The sequence below is a fragment of the Microcebus murinus genome, chromosome 3 (assembly GCF_040939455.1).
Source record: "Microcebus murinus isolate Inina chromosome 3, M.murinus_Inina_mat1.0, whole genome shotgun sequence".
Lineage (NCBI taxonomy): Eukaryota > Metazoa > Chordata > Mammalia > Primates > Cheirogaleidae > Microcebus > Microcebus murinus.
Window position 1 is genome coordinate 75,938,260 of NC_134106.1, and position 16,840 is coordinate 75,955,099.

Sequence of the window (16,840 nt, forward strand, 5' to 3'; positions counted from 1 at the left end):
TCCTTTCCCCACTCTGTCCCCACTTCGCCTTATCCCCACTACTACCTGCTGGTCCCAGGGATCCCTCCTGCCTAGCCAAACTAATAAGGTGAAGCCACCAAGCAGGCAGGGGCCACCATGGTCAGGTCTGGCCTGTCTACGGGCTGCGTCTCATGGCCAGCCAAGCCCTTTACTGCCCCAGGGCCTAGGACCTTCTGCAGGGCTCAGCCTGGATTTATTGGCCCCCAGTGGGGTGAGGGAGGCTTGTCTGAAGGCTAAGCTTCCCTGCCTGCACTCCAGGTTAGAAATGGTAGTACTGGCACTTAGCTTCTCTCTGAGCACTGGCCCCAAGTAAGGGACCTGGGACCTGAGCCAGAGTGAGGGTTTATGCTTGTCTCCCCAGATGGTAGCATCTTCCCTGGCCAACACCCAGCTTTCCCAGGAGGGATCTGGTGGCCAGAACAAGATTTTATACTATTCCTTCTATCCTGTGCATGTGGCCTGGGGTCAACCCTAGCCCATCCCTGGGTCATCCCTGCATGCTGGACCCTGAGTTCCAGCAGTGAGGAAGAGGAATAGGAAGAGAAGAGGAGATGGATAGATGTCAGATGCATTAAAGTATTCTCACCTACCTAAGCCTTGGTTTGGGGTCTTTAAAACCAGGTCTCTCAGACTGGGTAGCTGTACACAGTTGATGTTTAATGAGTATTTATGGAGAGGAGAATTCCAAGGCCTCCTCTGACTAAGCAGGGGTCCTCAAACTTTTTAAACAGGGGGCCAGTTCACTGTCCCTCAGACCGTTGGAGGGACATTGGAGAGTGCGGGCCACATTCCACACATGTGCACTGTGGGCTGGGGACCAGTCGGCTGCTAAGCAGAACAGGCAGTGGCGGCAAAAACACCTGGCAGGCCGGATAAATGTCCTCGGTGGGCCGCATATGGCCCACGGGCCATAGTTTGAGGACACCTGGACTATAGGCATCCAGGGAGTATTCCAGCAATCAGCAGAGGGGGAGTGGGGCCTAGGCTAGAAGCACACTGTCAGGAGCAGGCAGGTCTGGATTCACAGCCTGGCTCTGATGCTTGTTAGCTAGGGCATCTTGAACATGTTACATAGGTCCCCTAAACCATTTATAAGATGGGAGAATAGTCACAGCCTCCTCACAGGGTTGTGAAAATTAAACATGATAATACATGGAAAGCCATTGGCAGGAGCCTGGCACAAAACAAATACTCAGTGCCTGGGAGCTGGCTTTTTTTTGTATTTTTATTTTTTTCACCCTCATCATGACTGCTTTGGGCCAGGGCAGAGATAGGGTTTGGGAAGATACCAGGAAAGATGGAGACAGGTCCCTGTTCAAAGGCAAAAAGCCATTCAAGGTTGTGGTCTGCTGGATTTCAGGGAGTGTCTATGTTTAATTGCATCTTATAAACCAACAACAAATTTTCTACTAGAAATTAGGATGGTGCATACATAATGTATTGTCACTACTACAAGTACATTCTCAAATAAGCATCCTGGCGTGGGGCACAACTGCCTCTTTTTGGCCTTTCCCAGAGGTTTTTCGCTTGTTACTCATCTGTTGACCTGTGTGGGGGAAGTAGCACTCTGTATTTTAAAAAATGCAATTGATGAGATTAAAAGAAATGAAATAGGAACAATTAAAAAATCATTTCCAGTTCTCTATCGAAATTATCTACCTTTTATATATTTGAGCATATTAAATATAATTATTTTAAAGTTCAATTACTCCCTTATATGGAGCCTCCATGAGTCTGTTTCTAGTGTCTCTTGTTTCTCTTGATTTTTGTTAGTTTTGTCTTGTCTCCTCACATAGTTGGTGATTTTCGATTGAGTACTGCACATTGTATCTAAAAACCTATAGTTTAGGCCTAGGATGAAGTTATCCTCCTCCATGAGGATTATGTTTATATGTGGCAAATGACTTGGGATCTAGCATACTAGGATTACTTCAATCCACTTGCAGGGAATGAGAAGATTTGCAATCACTTGGAGAGCTGATCTACTTACAATTCATTCATATTCATAGGGTAAAGCCCTCTGGGGTCCCAACCCAAAGCATGAAAGATTTGCCAGGCATGCCTTCCTCTTGAGTGGGCTCTGCTCAGCATCTTTGCAGTGCCTTCTGGAACCAGCAGACCCCCTATTGAGAAAGTGGCCCTAGATGCCAGGCATATATCTTTGGATTTCTTTCTTTTCCCAGACATTGGTCCTGTGATTCTTCACTGCCTTGTTTGCTCCCTGACACCCTCAGTCAGACTTAAATATATATATACATATCTATGTATCAAATATATGTATAACTTTAAAAGTGGGACACAGATTTTGAAAAGATTTTAAGTAGTCCTCAGCTGGAAATTTGGTCCAAATTACCTAATCCATTGATATCAGAAGTTGTGGTCCTAAACAATTGACTTTGATGTTCCCCCTGTAAATTAAGACAAGGCTGCCACTATTTGAATTTATTGTCCAGAAACCTTCATCCAGCCCATTGAACACTTGCTTTTGCAAAGGAGCTTTGTTTAGAGAGCATTACCATAGACACTGGTCACCTAGGGATGGGGTGGCACTTGGTAGTTGACAGAGATAGAAACAGCCACAGAGAAAAATAGATTGCCAATTTTCCTGGTGTTTAAAATGCTAGGATCCTAAAGTGCTGATGCTACTTTATATGTGAACTGAGGCCCCTTCAAGGCCGCAATCTCATCTGTCATCACAACAGTCTCTGAAGGGGGCAAGTCATCTTGGGGGAGTAGAGGAGGCTCCAGGAAGTTACACGGCTGGTTCAAGGTCTCTTAAGTTGAAGCCCAGCCAGGCCTTGGTTTCATGTCCTCTAGTCCTGGTGACCCTGGCGGTTTCTTTCTGGATGTGCTGCCAGTCCCCGTTCCCTGTGGGCATGTGGGAAGGAGGCCCTGTCTCCAAGGAGATTTGAACCAAATGTCCTTGTGTCCCTGTGGCAGGAGGGATGACAGATTGGGGGCCCTGGGAGTTCTGCCAGACACTCCAGCCTGGCCACCCAGCAAAAGGCCCCATGGCAGATTCTGCCAAAGGAATGCCAGATGGGCCCGGGTGTCTGAGGTCCCAGGTGGCTGGTCAGGGCAGCTCCAGCTGGCTCGAGGTGTGCAAAGGGAGGGCCACGTGTCTGGGGCAAGAGCCTGCCCAGGCTACCTAAAGGGACAAACATGGGAGTTAACATTTATTTACTGAGCTCTGAGCATAAACCAGGAAGTGTGCTCAGCACTTTACATGAATTAACTAAGAGGCAGGCATTGTTATTTACCTATTTGATGGTTGATAAAACTAAGGCAGAAAGAATGTGTGTGGGCTGATGAAAAAGGGTGACACTTATACAAAGAACCAACTGATAATAGTGGAATTCAGGCCATATCCTGAATTCTCTAGAATCAGCCTGGGGTCCTGCTCTGGGCCGCTGTGGACAATGTGCCTCTTCCCCACCCCATACCCCAGAGCCAGGGACCTCCTAGTGCCCTGTCTGTTCAAGCCTGAATGCCAGAGGCTGAGCCAGGAGGCCGGTGGCCAACCTAGTCCACAAACCACGTGCTTCTGGAATGAAGCCCCTTCTTGGTGGTGCCCTACTGTTCCTTATGCATGCTGGGTGCGCCACTCCTGGAGCAGGTCACATGTATCCACCTAAGAAATGTTGCCCGAGTACCGCGGCACCAGGGGAGAAGGGAGGCAGCGTGTGTGTAGGGTGAGATGACCCACCCCAGCCCCAGAGCTCTGTCCATGAGTGATGCAGAATGGAGGAAGAGGTGGCCTGAACCTTCAGCCACCCTGAGAGTACCAGGGAGTCAGATGCTGGGTTCAGAGGAAGGGGATTTGGGGAAGGTAAGTTGAGCCCAAGCAGTGTGGTGAGGTGCCCTCCCCTCACTTCTAGCCAGAGGAATGGGCTTTAGAGAAAGCCCCCAGAGAGCTTCAGGGTGTCTCCTGCAGTTAGAGAAATCCAGTGGACGTATGCCTCACCTCCTGTGAAGTTTACAGGGGAAGAGACAGGCTGGCTGCCTTGATGGCAGAGCTAAGGAGAGGACCTACTGTCAGATCATGGAGTCTCCCAGGCCCAGTCCCAAGAGGCCACCTGGAGAGTGTACCCACCTCAGCCAAGAGAAGGCAGAGCTGCCACTAGGTGTCAAGGGCTCCTTGGTCTCCTGAGGCCCACGTGAAATACCCTAGTCAAGGGTACTGTGGGGAGGTTCCCAGCAATGGAACCCGAACTCTGAGGGCCCTTGGCGGTGGCCACAAGAGAAAGAGGGATAGCTTTAACCTCTGCCACACTCAGAGTTCAGCTGGAGGCTGATCACATGCGCTGCCCGGCCCAGGCCCAGGCCCCCACCCCACCAGGCCTGAGCTGGGCCAGGGGTGGTCTTGACTTCAGAGTGGGAGTGTTGACAATGACACTGGGACTGAGGAGAAGATACAGGGCAGGAGGCTCCACAGAGCCGGGGCCTGGGGAGGAGGGGTTTGAACTTGGGCCTGGAGTAGAGGGATCATGAACAGCAATTGAGGAAAGTCCAGAGGACCCCAAGAGTTGTGGGTGGGGGCAGCCTGAGCCCTCCCCTGGATAGGCTGAGAGTAAGGGCCCCTACTTGGCCAAAACAGCTCCCACTGCCTCCTCAGACATTGTGATGCAAGGAAACTCAACCACATCCAGGCTTAGAGTCATCCCTTCCTTTTCCACTCCAAAACACCCCACCCCCGAGGTGAGGAACGCCACAGTAGAGTGTCCCTAGCTGATAAGACAGTGTCCTCCCTCAGCCTTCCTTAGCCTTTCATGGTCCGATGGACGGCCAAAGGGTCTTGGGAAACGCCAAGACTCTCTGGGATAAAGTCTGTGGATGCCCACATCAGGGAAGCCACGGGCAGCGTCCTGGCCTCCCGTCCCCTGTCCTTTCTCATGCGGCGTCCCCCACACCCCCTGGAGGGACCCAGCTGGAGGGACCTGAGGGTGCCCAGGGAGGCAGGGGTGTGGCATGGCACAAGAATCATGGCAGGGCACACGTGGTGTGTTTAGGAGGGGCACCCAGCTGGGTGGCAGCTGCAGTGGGAGGCTCCCAAGGCCCGAGCGCCTGGTGGGCCCAGCAGGCAGGGCAGTTGTCCAAGGCCTGCTTTGTCGAAGCCTGTTAACTCCGGAGAAAACATCTCTGAGTAATGGAATGTCCTCAGAGTGTGCCAAGCAGGGGGTGGGTGGCTCTCCAGAGAGTGGCACTGGTTTAGGGGTGGCTTCTCTGGTCCTGCCTTTCAGGCCTTGCCACAAGGAAGACCAGGCTCGTCCCGGGCAGTGTGATCGGCAGGTTTCCAAGCTGACGTATGCAACCTGGGCACATAACCTATCAGGTGCGGTCTTAGCCACAGTTCTCACCGCGGGATGAAAGCAACAGGCTTTATCACTTTCCAGCCTATGACCTGGGTAAATCCTTTATCTTTCCTGGATCACAGTGCTATCATCTGTAGAGTGAGACAATGGCACTTTCCTCCCAAGGCCACTGTGATGACTCAACACACTTGGATCCTGGTGCAGAGCCAGAGGAGCAGGGCTGTCCTGGGTGGCGAAAGGCCCAGGGGCTCCTAGGGAGCTCAGCCCTGAGCTGACAGCCACCGGGGGGCTTGCCCTCCCTCCCTACCTGGGTGCGGCCCTGGGCTGCGAGTCCAGGCTCTGCTGAGCCCCTTGCCCAGAGGGAAGCCCAGCCTGTCCTGAAGTCCTTCAGAGACAGAGACGGGGCTGCTGCCTCCCCTCTGGAAAGGTCCTTCTTGCCTCAGTGGGGCAGCTCTGGGCTCTTTCCTTCCCCCAGGATCTGAAAGTTGAAGCTAATTGGATGGCAGGGAAGGGCATGTGAGTGCTGGGTGCGTGCTGCAAAGGAGGGGAAGAGGGGGTGGCTCCGGGCTCCGTTTCCATGGGAACCACTGGCACAGGCTGGCTCCTCAGGGCGCCAAAAAGGGAAACTTGGCAAAGGTTTCAGCACCTGGCTCCTGGGTGGTTTCCCTAGGGGCTGAGCAAATGCCCAGGAGCCTGCAGGAGCCCCTCTCTCCCAGAGAGGCCAGGGGCCCTCATCCCCTTCCTCCACCTCTCACCTCCTTGGAGATCCTGTGAGGTCCCTCAGCCCCCCTGAACACTGTCCCAACCTTGGACACTTGGGGAGTATAAGCAGCTTATGCTCTGGGGAAGACTCTCATACTGCAAAGCCTTGTGAGGTGTCAAAGGGAGATAATGGGGTGGGGGATGGATGAAAGAGGCAGGAGGACCCCTGAGTGTCACCCTGCTGCTGCTGCCCCGGTGGTGGCTGTCACTCTCTCTGGGGGGCGAGCCCCCATCTGCAAGGCCCTTGCAGACCAGCACCTCCACTGAGGTCCCTGAGGAGAGGATGCTTCAGACGCAGGAGCTGGCACCTCTATGGCAGTGGGGCAGTGGCTCTGGCTGTCCTGGGGCCCCAAAGGATGAGCTCACCACAAGAGTCCCACCACCACCTGTGAGGAGTGGGCAGGACAGGGGAGAAGCTGGCTTGTTCTAGAAAATGTCTGGGGAGGCTCTCTGGGCTCCTTGGCTGCCCCTCCTCCCGCCTTGGGGCAAGAGCTCCCCTCCCCCCAGTCCCCTCCCTCCCCCACCCCGCCCTCACCTTTCTCTGAGCCCAAGAAGAGTGGGGAGCAGAAAGAGAGTGTTAGAAGAAGAGACAGACTCCCGCAGCCACCGGTGACAGAGGTAGGGGAGAGGCCAGGATTAGGGACCATGTACAGAGTGAGGGAGACACAGAGAGAGAGAAAGACAGAGAGAGAGGAGGCAGGGGGTGGAGCGGTAGAAGCCGGCAGGCAGGCAGGGAGGGAGGGAGGGGTGGGCAGGGGGCGGGCGAGAAGCCGCGGTGACAATTACGTGTGGGTCCAAGCAAACATGAGGCAGCTGCCAGCCGGCTGGGGCAGAGTCCCGTCTGCCGGGGCTGCAAGGTGGCGAGGCCGGCAACAGTTTCCTTCCTCCCGTGCCCAGCATGCAGCAGGCTAAGGTAGGCGCGGGTGGCTGTGGCGGGCTGGCCCCAGGGCGGGGAGCGGGGGCTTCTGGAACTCCTCTGCACCCGGAGCCCAGCCCGGTCGTGCCTCCTTCTTTCACTTCCACTCCTTTTTGCATCCCCGGTTGGCCCCTACAAGGTCGCTTTTGGGCAAGTGAGTGTTGGGGTGTCCTAGCTGGGAGGCTCGAGTCCTGGGGCCCCTTTTGGAAGGGAGAGGCTTTAGAGTTTGTGGAAGAGGAGCTGGACAGAGGAGGAGCATGCGACAGGGCCTGTTGAAAAGGTGCTTTCCTTTCTGTCTCCTCTCAGGTCAGCCCACGGCTACTCCTGCTCAGTTAGGTCACTAGGGCAGGTGTCAGGACAGCGACCCTGAGCCTGGCTCCACAGCACTTAGGGCTGGGGGAGGGGTCCCTACTAGGAGGGGGTCGCTTATGCTTGGAGGCCAGTCAGTGAATGCGTCTTTTAATTAATCATTCAGGCAATGAATGAGTGCTTTTTTCTAAAAGTGCTATGAGACCCCTAATGGGGACACTTGCTAATAGTTCTCTTTCAGTGGGGCTGGGGGGAGGTTGGAGAAACAGAATACAAGGAAAATGCCTGGCAAAGTGTTCAAGAAATAATGGCAGGGCAGGGGAAGGATGAAGAAGAATTAAATGAGGAAGAAAGGAAAATAAACTGGCTCTCCCCAGCCCCCAGCAGACAGTTAACCCTCAGAAAGTCTGGCCTGATGCCCTGTGCTCACATGCTGGGGACAGTCTTGCTTTGGAAGAAGGAAGAAGCACCAGGATTAGGTCTTACAACAGAACTCCCCAAATGACAGTGGTTGGGGAAGGGCTGGCTGTATTTCTCTCATGCAGAAGTCATCCAGGGGGAAGCAATAGAGGGCTGGCAGGAGCCCCCCTGGTCAGCAGGGACTCGCTCTGTCTGTCTCATCCTTGAGGTTACCTTAAGGTCCAACATGGCTGCTGGAGCTCCAGCCAGCACATGCAGATGTCAGGAAGGAGAAAGATGGATGAGCAAAAGGATCCAAACAAAATCAGGGTCCTATGAGCAAGGGTCCTATGGATATTGGGTTGGCATCCCATATTCTCTCCACACAAAAGATGGCTTCCTGCCTCTCTTTCACCAGTGAGGACATGCAGCCCAGAGCAGGTTTGTGGCTGACTTCAGGCCACACTGTCTGCAAACCCCAGGTGTCCCTGCCCTTTCTGGTTCATCTCCCAGGAGTGCCAAGAGGATCGGGAGAGGTGATGACATGAAGCCTTTTGAGCATGGTGACACGGCTCATTGAAAAGGTGCTTTCTCTCCTGTCACCTCATCTCCCTAGCAACTGTCAGGCAAGGCAGGGCAGAGCAGAGAAACTTCATGCCTTGTCCCAGGCTCACACATATGTGCTCGCTGCACATACGTGCCACATGCCGCACAGGCCATGTGCATCCCCAGGGATCAGTATGAGCACGTGCATGCACCCCCATGTGCCCTGACGCCCTGCCGACAGGCAGAGACAAGTTGGGTGACCCTGCGTGTCCACAGAGGCAGGGGTCTCTACAGAGTCAGGCTGCACACAGATGTGCACATGGCCAACTCTGTCCACCAGCAGAGGACAGCCCCCTTCCCTTGTTTTTGCTCTGCTGGCCCTGACTGTCAGCAGTCACTCTGGGAGCTTGGCCACCCCTGCCCCTGCTAGATGGGCGGAGTGAGTGGCCCAAGTCCTGCAAGGGTATCTGGCCCTCCCGTGGGCCATTGTGCCCCCACACTGTCCTCTACCCTCCCCACAACTTGCTCCTAGGTGCAATGGATCTCTATGGCCTTGTGCCTGCCAGTGGCCTTCCTGTGGCTGGCTTGGCCTGAGACAGGAGCAGGTCCCTTCTGGGACTGGGCCAGGCAGGATAGGGGAAGCTGCCACTGGGTCCCTCACCAAAGTCAGCAGAAGATTGTGAAAAATAACCTTCCTCTCTAGTGGCAGCAAGGACAATCAGAGCACAGGCCGGGAGCTGGCCTGATTCGTCACTGTCGTGGTCAGTGTCTGCCCCCAGTAACACCCCATGACCGTCTGTCCCCTGAGCCTTCTCCCTGCACTCCCAAGTCATTCACTTATCCTCACCTCATCCCCGGGGGGCAGGCACTGCTGCTCCCATTCTATAGACACTGGGAGTCAGAGAGGGGGACCAGCTAGTCACAGCCTCAGGACTCCATGAGCTGGAATCTATGGGCTCTTAGGAAAGAGGAGCCGACAGAACCGCAGGTTCCACTGTGGTGGACATGGCTGCCATCCTGGGTCTCCAGGGTGTGATCTCCTCACAGTCCAGCCATGCACTAGGAACCTCACGCCTGGCCTTCGGCCTTCTTGCAGGCACTTGTGGGAGATGGGCCTGAATTTGCTCCCCCATTTCCAAAGACAATCACTGAGGCCCCAGGTTGCACTGGGGGAGGAAGGTGGCTCTGCATCTGCTCTCCAGGTGGAGGCTAGAAGGTCTGTGCTGAGGGTCAGGAGCCCTGAAGTGGCCACCCCCTGCTCAAGGCCATTGTCTCCTGCATTATCTCCCTGCACCCTCATGCAGCCCATGAAGTAGCCCTTGGTGCTGTTGCCACTTTACAGATGAGGAAACAGAGGCCTGCCCTAGATTGCAAGCTACAAAGTGTTGTAGTTGGGATTTGAACCCTGCTCTGTCTTATTCCAAAGCTCAGGTCCCTACGGCTGGGGGGTCATGAGGGAAGACCACAAGGTGGAAAGGGCACACCTTTAATCGGGCAGCTGAGGAGGTGCCCCATCCAGCCACAGTGCCTGGCTCTCCTGAATGTGGCCCATTGCACCCTCTGAACCCCCTAGTGAGTGATGCAAGCCAGACCTCACCCAGGCCACGTCCTCTGCATTAGCCCTGTGACCTTGAGCCTGCTATCCCATCCCCCTTTTGGGGCTGTGGACCCAGAGCTGTGAAGAAAAGGACCTCAACGTTTTAAATTCAGCTTCCTTTCTCTTATCAAAATCCTTTGCAGACGCGGAGAGTTGCTTTGCTGATTCAGGGGCAGGGGCTTAGAGCCCACCTGCTCCCCCCAGCCCGCCTCTGGGCATCTCTGGTGACTTCCAAGAACAGCTGCAGGGCACCAAATGTGGCCTCTGAGAGGGAGAAGACACTCTTGGCTCCCAAGAGAAAGGAGAGGGGAGAGGAGCTGGCACACCTTGCTTAGCTGGGGCCCCAGCCCTAGGGCAGGAAAAGGACAGAACACAGGGAGGGCTCAGGGTGGGGCAAGTCACTGTGCTGCTCCTTGCCCGCGGCTCCCCAGCCCCAGCTGGCTGATGTCCCCCTAGAACAGGTGCATCTGTCAGCTGCGATCAGCCTAGAAGGCCACAGAGCAGCCATGTGACAGGGAGAAACCCCAGGGGACCGGCAGGTCCCAGAGTTGGAGCAGCTGAGCTGAGGCAGGAAGGCAGCCATGAGGGGGCCTGTCCTATGCCTCAGTTGGCCCAGCCTCCCCCTCTGATCTGCTGCTTCAGCTCCCTGCCCAGCCGGCCTCTGCAGCAGGCCGGCTCGTGCCTGAGCCATGCTCATCTGGGCAAAGCCGCTGCTGGTCTTCGCTGGCCTACCTCCTGCTCTGCTCGCTGCCCTCTACCCTCCCCCACCTCCAGGGCAGGCGAGGGGCAGATCCCAGTCCCCCTGCTGCCAGCACCACATGCCCCTGTGCCCAGCCCTATTTTAAGATCCTCTCTCAAGATGGGCAGTCTGGGCAGCGGCCCCAGAAAACCAAGTTCTAGCCACGACTTTGCCTGTTGACTCTGGGCAGGGCCTGTCTCCTCTCTGGGTCTTCCTGTCTGGGCCTGAGATACACTCCTAGTCTCTGCCAGGCCCCCAGGGCTTGGGGCCCTGTGTGGACCAGTGAGGGGCTGGGAGGACACAGGACACAGGCCTTGTGGACTCAGCCACCAAAGAGTACCATGGCGCAGTTCTCCCCCAAGCCCCACGCAAGCACACAAGTGCCACAGGCTTATCACAGAGCCCTAATCATCACCCTTTGGTATTGAAGGGCCCTGGCCAGGAGAGGAAGGTGGCCTGGGGAGGTGTCACTGCTGTACTTTGTCAGCGAGTGGCCTTGGCTCCACATCAGACAGACCTGGGCCCAGTCTCAGTCCCTTCATGCATTGGCTGTGTGTCCTCAGACAAGTTGTTGAAGCCCCTGGGCCATGGTCTCCTCACTTTCCTGAGGAAGTATGTCTGCCCTCGCAGACAAATGAGATCCTATACCAACTAGATTGGCCAGGCCCAGGCAGGCCTGTGGGTTGGCCAGGGTGAAGCTCCGTAAGTGGCAGGAATGTCAATGTCATTATTTTCTGCCTGCTGAGTAGAGCCTGGGAAGGCACCCCAACAGAAAACAGTGCCGTGAGCGGCTCAAGTCAACCCCTATGTTACTGTGACACCCTCGTTGCTGGGTGGTGGGGGAAGCTTGTGTCCTGGTCAAGGTGGCAGCCATCAGAGGCAGGGCTGGGACAACCCAGTTCTCCCCGTCCTGCTCCAGTGTTCTGAGAGGGGCGAGGCCCAGAGCCCTGTGTTTGTGTGTGAGTGTGTGCCCACATGCATGTATGTAGGTGTACGTGTATGTACGTGTGCATGCAGGTATGTGTATGTGTGTATGCATACATGCACATAGGTATGTGTGCAGGTGTGCATATGTATGTGTGTAGGTGCACATGTGGAGTGTGCGTGTATGCGTGTGCATGCACCTGCAGGGACTCAAGACAATTTGGCTGCCCCCTCACAAGGTGAGCTGCCTGGCCCACATCTGTCTGTGCCCAGGGGTGGGTGGAGAATCCAGGCTCCCAAAAGCCTCCCCGTCTGGGGGCCCGCACGACACAACACCCACCACTGCTTCCTGCCATCTGTTCCAAGTGATGGAAATAGAGCGAGCGACGACACGCGGGTGCTGGGTGGGCCCAGCGCTGCAGCAGCCCTGCACACGGGGGAGGAGCAGGGCATGCAGCCCCACGCCCAGCAGTCCTGCGTGTCCCCCGCTGGCCCAGGCCCTGGCCTTAGGGCAGCCCTCCTGGGAGGGAAGGGGGTTGAGAATCTGGACACTTCTGCGCCCCCCCACAAGGCCCAGAATTTTCTGTCTGGTAGGACAAACACTCTAAACCTTAGCTGCATTTTCAAGTCTACTGAGGAGCTTTATAAAAATAGAGCAACTCAGGCCACTGTGAATCAAATAACCCGGCCCTGGGCGGGCAGACTGCGGGACGTTGCTGGGCTTGGGCTGGGTGGAGCATAGTGGTACTCGCCTGCCAAGCTTTGCTCCATCGCCTCACATGACCTTCCCCGCAGCCCTGGGAGGGCAGCTGGGAAACTGAGGCTCAGAGCAGTCCAGTGCTTTGTCCAGGTTTGCCCAGCTAGGGAGTGAGGGCCAGGATTCGAGTCCCTGTCTGCTGGCCGCAGACCTCTTCCCTCTGTGCTCAGCTGCCTGAGAGAATGCCCACCCCCCTGAAATCTCCTCTTCCTGCCCCCAGCTACCTGTGTCCTATGGACCAGCATCCAGGGGGTCCTGGTGGCTCTTTTGAAGCTGTTCGTTGCTGTTTCCCATCCCTTAAGTGTGTAAACATTTTGCATCTGCATTCATGCACAGACCATTGCCCCTGGAGAATGCGGCTGGGTACTATGGGTTTCCCAGGGCTCCCCCCGGCCTCCAGCCATGCACCCCCACCCCGGCAGGCTGCCATGTGCCCACCTCTGCCAAGCCTTCTCTGGGTTGCCTTCTGGGGGTTCTCTGGAGCCAAGCTGACAAGAACCACGGACACTAAACTAGCTGCTTGAGGGTTTCGCCTTGGTGCACCCCTAATGGTCTGACTCCATCTTCTCGGCCAGATGGGTCCCTACAGGACAAAGCTGTGTCCTGTTTCATGGGGCAGTGAGGAGGGCAGCTGCCCCAAGGGCCCCTTGGCCTTTCAGAGGACCTGCGGTTGTGGGTGGAGAGCCACAAGGTGGAATGTCCAGGTCCGGGTCCCAGGGGTTTGTTTTAAGTGATCCGGCCTCTCTCCATGGTGTGGTGAGCGCTCAAGGGGCGGTGCTGCTGGGGGAAGGTGGGAGGCAGGGGGACAGTTCTGCTCCCTACATCTCCGTGGGGACAGTTTCTCAGTAGCCGAGGAGTCACTCCAACACCTCCATCACTGCCCACATCTGAAATGGATCCTAAATACCCCCCACTCTAGTATCCCCATCACCCACCCCACCACCTCACCTGGCTCAGCCCTCCTTCCCTCTCCTGGCCTTTCGCTCAGCCTCCAGTTGGCCTCCTGCCTCACTGTCCCCCAGCCTGTCCTCCACACTCCACTGGGCCACCTTTCTGAGACAGCTGACACGGAGCTAGCACTAGGGTGGGAGACAGCAGCTGGGGGCAGGTGTGGCCTGCCAGGAGGAGCAGGTCTGAGAACCATCTAGAACAGTGCTGTCCAATGAAGACATAATGTGGGTCACAGATGTCATTTAAAATATTCCAGTAAGCACATATGAGAAGGTAAAAAAGAAAGTGAAATTATTGTTAATAACATTTTATTAAACTCTATGTAAAGTACTATCATTTCAATGTATAACCAACATAAAAATTATCAATGAGTCATTTTACATTCTAGTAAGTAAAGACTTGAAACCCAGTGTGTTTTTGCGTGGATGGCAGTGGATGGCGTGGATCCCAGTTTGGACCAGGCACGTGTCAAGCCCCCAGCACCACATGTGGCGAGTGGTCATGTCACTAGGACCTGGAGAGGTCGGACTGGCTGAGCGGCACGACCCCCAGCCCCAGCCGGCGGGGAAGCAGGCTTCCTGGGCTCTCTGCATCCCGCTGTCACTGGTTTTGCCTTGTCTGCCATGAGCTGTGCTATTGTTTCATATGTTTTCTTTACATTAACTCCCATTTTAAATTTTAACAAATTCATTTAAACCCATATTGTAAATGGAAAGCTGGTAGCAGAGGAAGGTAACCACAACAGGGCCGTGGAACCAGAGCAGACGCTGCCTGCTGAGGGGCTGACTGAGGCCACTCCCTCTCTTTGTAAAAGAGGACAGTTACCAGCCTTAGAGGGGCACTTTGGATCTAAAAGATCTCCCAGACTGTGTAGGAGCTTCTTGGTGCCAGTGACCTCAGGCCAAAGGCCCCAGGACACAGCTGCTGTTGAGCAAAGGAGAACAGGCACTGCGAAGACCCTGGCGAGCTCCGTAGTTGTGAGCAGGAACCTATTACAAGACGTGGGCTTTGGCTGGGTGGTTTGGGTAATTCTGAGGTTCTAGGGAACTTCCAAAGGTTGGTGTGAGCATTAAATAAGATAACCTTTCCACACCTAACCCAGTACTTGCACACAGCAGGTACATCACCGATGTCCCTTTTCTGTCCCTCCCCATCTCCCCACTCTCACAGGCCAGAGGGACTTGGAAGGAAGTTGAGACCTGCCCTTGGGCCACCTGGCCTGGCAGGAGCTGCACCTCTCGGCCCCCATGTCACTGGCAGTGAATGGCCCAGCCCACCAGCAGCCTCTGGCCTTGGGGGAACCCCAGGAGCCTCAGAGGAGGCTGTAGTTTCCAGGACCCACCCACGGCTATTTCTGGGACAGGGCCCCAAATGCCCACACTGCCAGGTGTGCCACCCAGGCCGCTGTGTGACCCCAGGGCCCAGATCTTCTGGCTTCATTGGTCTCTGCCACTCAACCCTGGCCATCCCCTGAGGCCCATGGATGATGATGGTGCTGTCACCCATTAAAATAAGGCCAGCATGAAGCAGGAGCAGCAGGAGAGAAATTCTCGGGTGAATTATGGTCAGCATTGGGCACTTTAGCCCGATCATGTGTGATTGAGGGCCTTGTGTGTCTGTATTTTTAATACTTCTTTGCGTGTGTGAGAGTATTTTGGATTAAAATTTTTACTGAGCCCGTTGTAGATTTATTTACAGTTGTAAGAACTAACACAGAGGGATCCCATGTACCTTTACTCAGTTTCCCCAATGGTAGCTTCTTATAAAACTACTGTGCAATGTCACAACTGGGATGCAGTGATGCAATCCACCAATCTTCTTCAGATTTCCCCAGTTTTACCTGCACTCATCTGTGTGTGTGTGTGTGTGTGTGTGTGTGTGTGTTTAGTGCTATTCAATTTTATAATATATGTTGGCACATGTATCTACCAGCACAGTCGAGGTGCAGAACAGCCCTGCCTCTCTAATCTGGTCTCTAGTCCTAAAACTCTGTCATTTCCAAATGTTATATAAATAGAATCATATAGTGTGTGACTTTGGAGATTGGCTTTTTTTTTTTCATCCAGCATAAATCTCATAATTCATCCAGGTTGTTGTGTGTGCCCATAGTTTGTTTCTTTTCCTTGTTTAGAATCCCATAGTAGGGATATACCAGAGTTTGTTTAATCATTCACCCATTGAAGGACATCTGGGATGTTTCCAGTTTGAGGCTATTAAAAATAAAGCCGGTATGAGCATCTGTGTACAGTTTTGTTTGAACATAAATTTTCATTTATCTAGGATGAATGCCCAAGAGTGCAATTGCTGGGTTGCATGGCAGTTGCATGTTTAGTTTTATAAGAAGCTGCCAGACTGTTCTCCAGAGCAGCTGAAGCATTTTCCTTTTCCACCAGCAGTGTAGGAGTTTCCCCACATGCTCCCCAGCATTTGGTGTTGTCACTATTTTTTATTTTAGCAGTTTGAGAGTGGCGACTCTCAGGTGTCGGGCTCTGTGATGGGGAGGAGCAGTTTACCTGCGGGCCAGGGCCAGCTCTCACAGAGCTGGCATGCTGGGGGGAGGAGGGGGAAGATGTATCAGAAAACAAAATAATAGGATCGGTTGGAAAGGGATGGGTGCTGTGAGGAGGTGCTGGGAAGTGCCGAGATGAAGATGCACAGGGAGGGCGGCCCTGGGGCCTGACACCCAAGGAGCCTTGAGTGTCAAGGGGCAGCAGTGCTGGGCGCAGGGGCAGCGAGGAGCAGCAGGGGCCAGGGCAGCCATGTGGGAGCAAGCGAGGCCGGTGTGAGGGGCAGACAGCCTGGGCTGGCAGATGAGACGAGGCACAGGGGCTCCCAGCAGGGGCGGAAGGGCATTTGGTTCCTGTTCCAGGCTCATCAGGACCCCGCCCTCCTGGCCCACTCAACTCCGGCCAAGAGGCACTGCGGAGTGAGGGCCAAGGGGGCCGCCTCTCAGGGCTCCCTCCCTTCCTGTCCAAGAGCCTCCGAGTCAGGAGAAGGGTGCCCGGAGTGGCTATTTAACATTCCCTGACAGCTCAGTCAGACCCTCTTCCAGACAGACAAGTGTCAAATATTCATGAGGATGACCCAGCGGTCACTCTTCCCTCCCCCACAGTGTGATGGACCCAGTCCACAGCCCTCAGCTCTGGGGGTGGCTGTGCCACCCTGCCCGAGCTCGGCTGCCGGGCCCCCTCCCCTACCCCCAGTAGGCCCCCCCAAACCCCAGACAGGCTCCTGGCCCATCAGCCAGATGAGAGACCTGGCCCAGGGTTCCCACCACCACCCCACTCTGACTTTCCACCAGGGAAAAGACACGTTGGGGCTCCTTAGCCCGGGAGGGCATCACGACCTTTCTAAATAGGTGCTCTTGGGAGCCTGCCCATGCAGCTGGGGGCTTGGGAAACACACTCCTAACTTCTGAACTCTCTCCAGGGACCAGGCACGAGGAACGGCCTCAGAGGCGAAGACTGTGGCCAAGACCACCTGAGATGAGGCATCAGAATGCCACATGTAGAGTGTGGTCCTGGCAGCCCCAAGACTTCTCAGAGCCTTAGTTTCCTCATCTGTAAAATGGGGGTGGTGTTGGCAGCCTCATGGGGTTGTCATGGCA

The 16,840-nt window shown here is 55.0% G+C and overlaps 1 protein-coding gene across 2 annotated transcripts in view; it reads left to right on the forward strand.

Moving 5' to 3' along the window:
* Positions 1-6,630: 6,630 nt before the first annotated feature.
* Positions 6,631-16,840, forward strand: part of KCNIP3 (potassium voltage-gated channel interacting protein 3) — an 84,860-nt gene continuing 74,650 nt past the window's right edge. Inside the window, exon 1 of one of the 2 annotated variants that reach the window (XM_012786879.3) lies at positions 6,631-6,713. Coding sequence is in view for 1 of the 2 variants with exons in the window: in XM_012786878.3 (XP_012642332.2) it covers positions 6,994-7,008 (15 nt within the window). In the remaining variant the exon portion in view is untranslated. Of the gene's footprint in view, positions 6,714-6,862; positions 7,009-16,840 lie in introns of those variants that run through there. The other variant, XM_012786878.3, reaches the window with a different exon arrangement.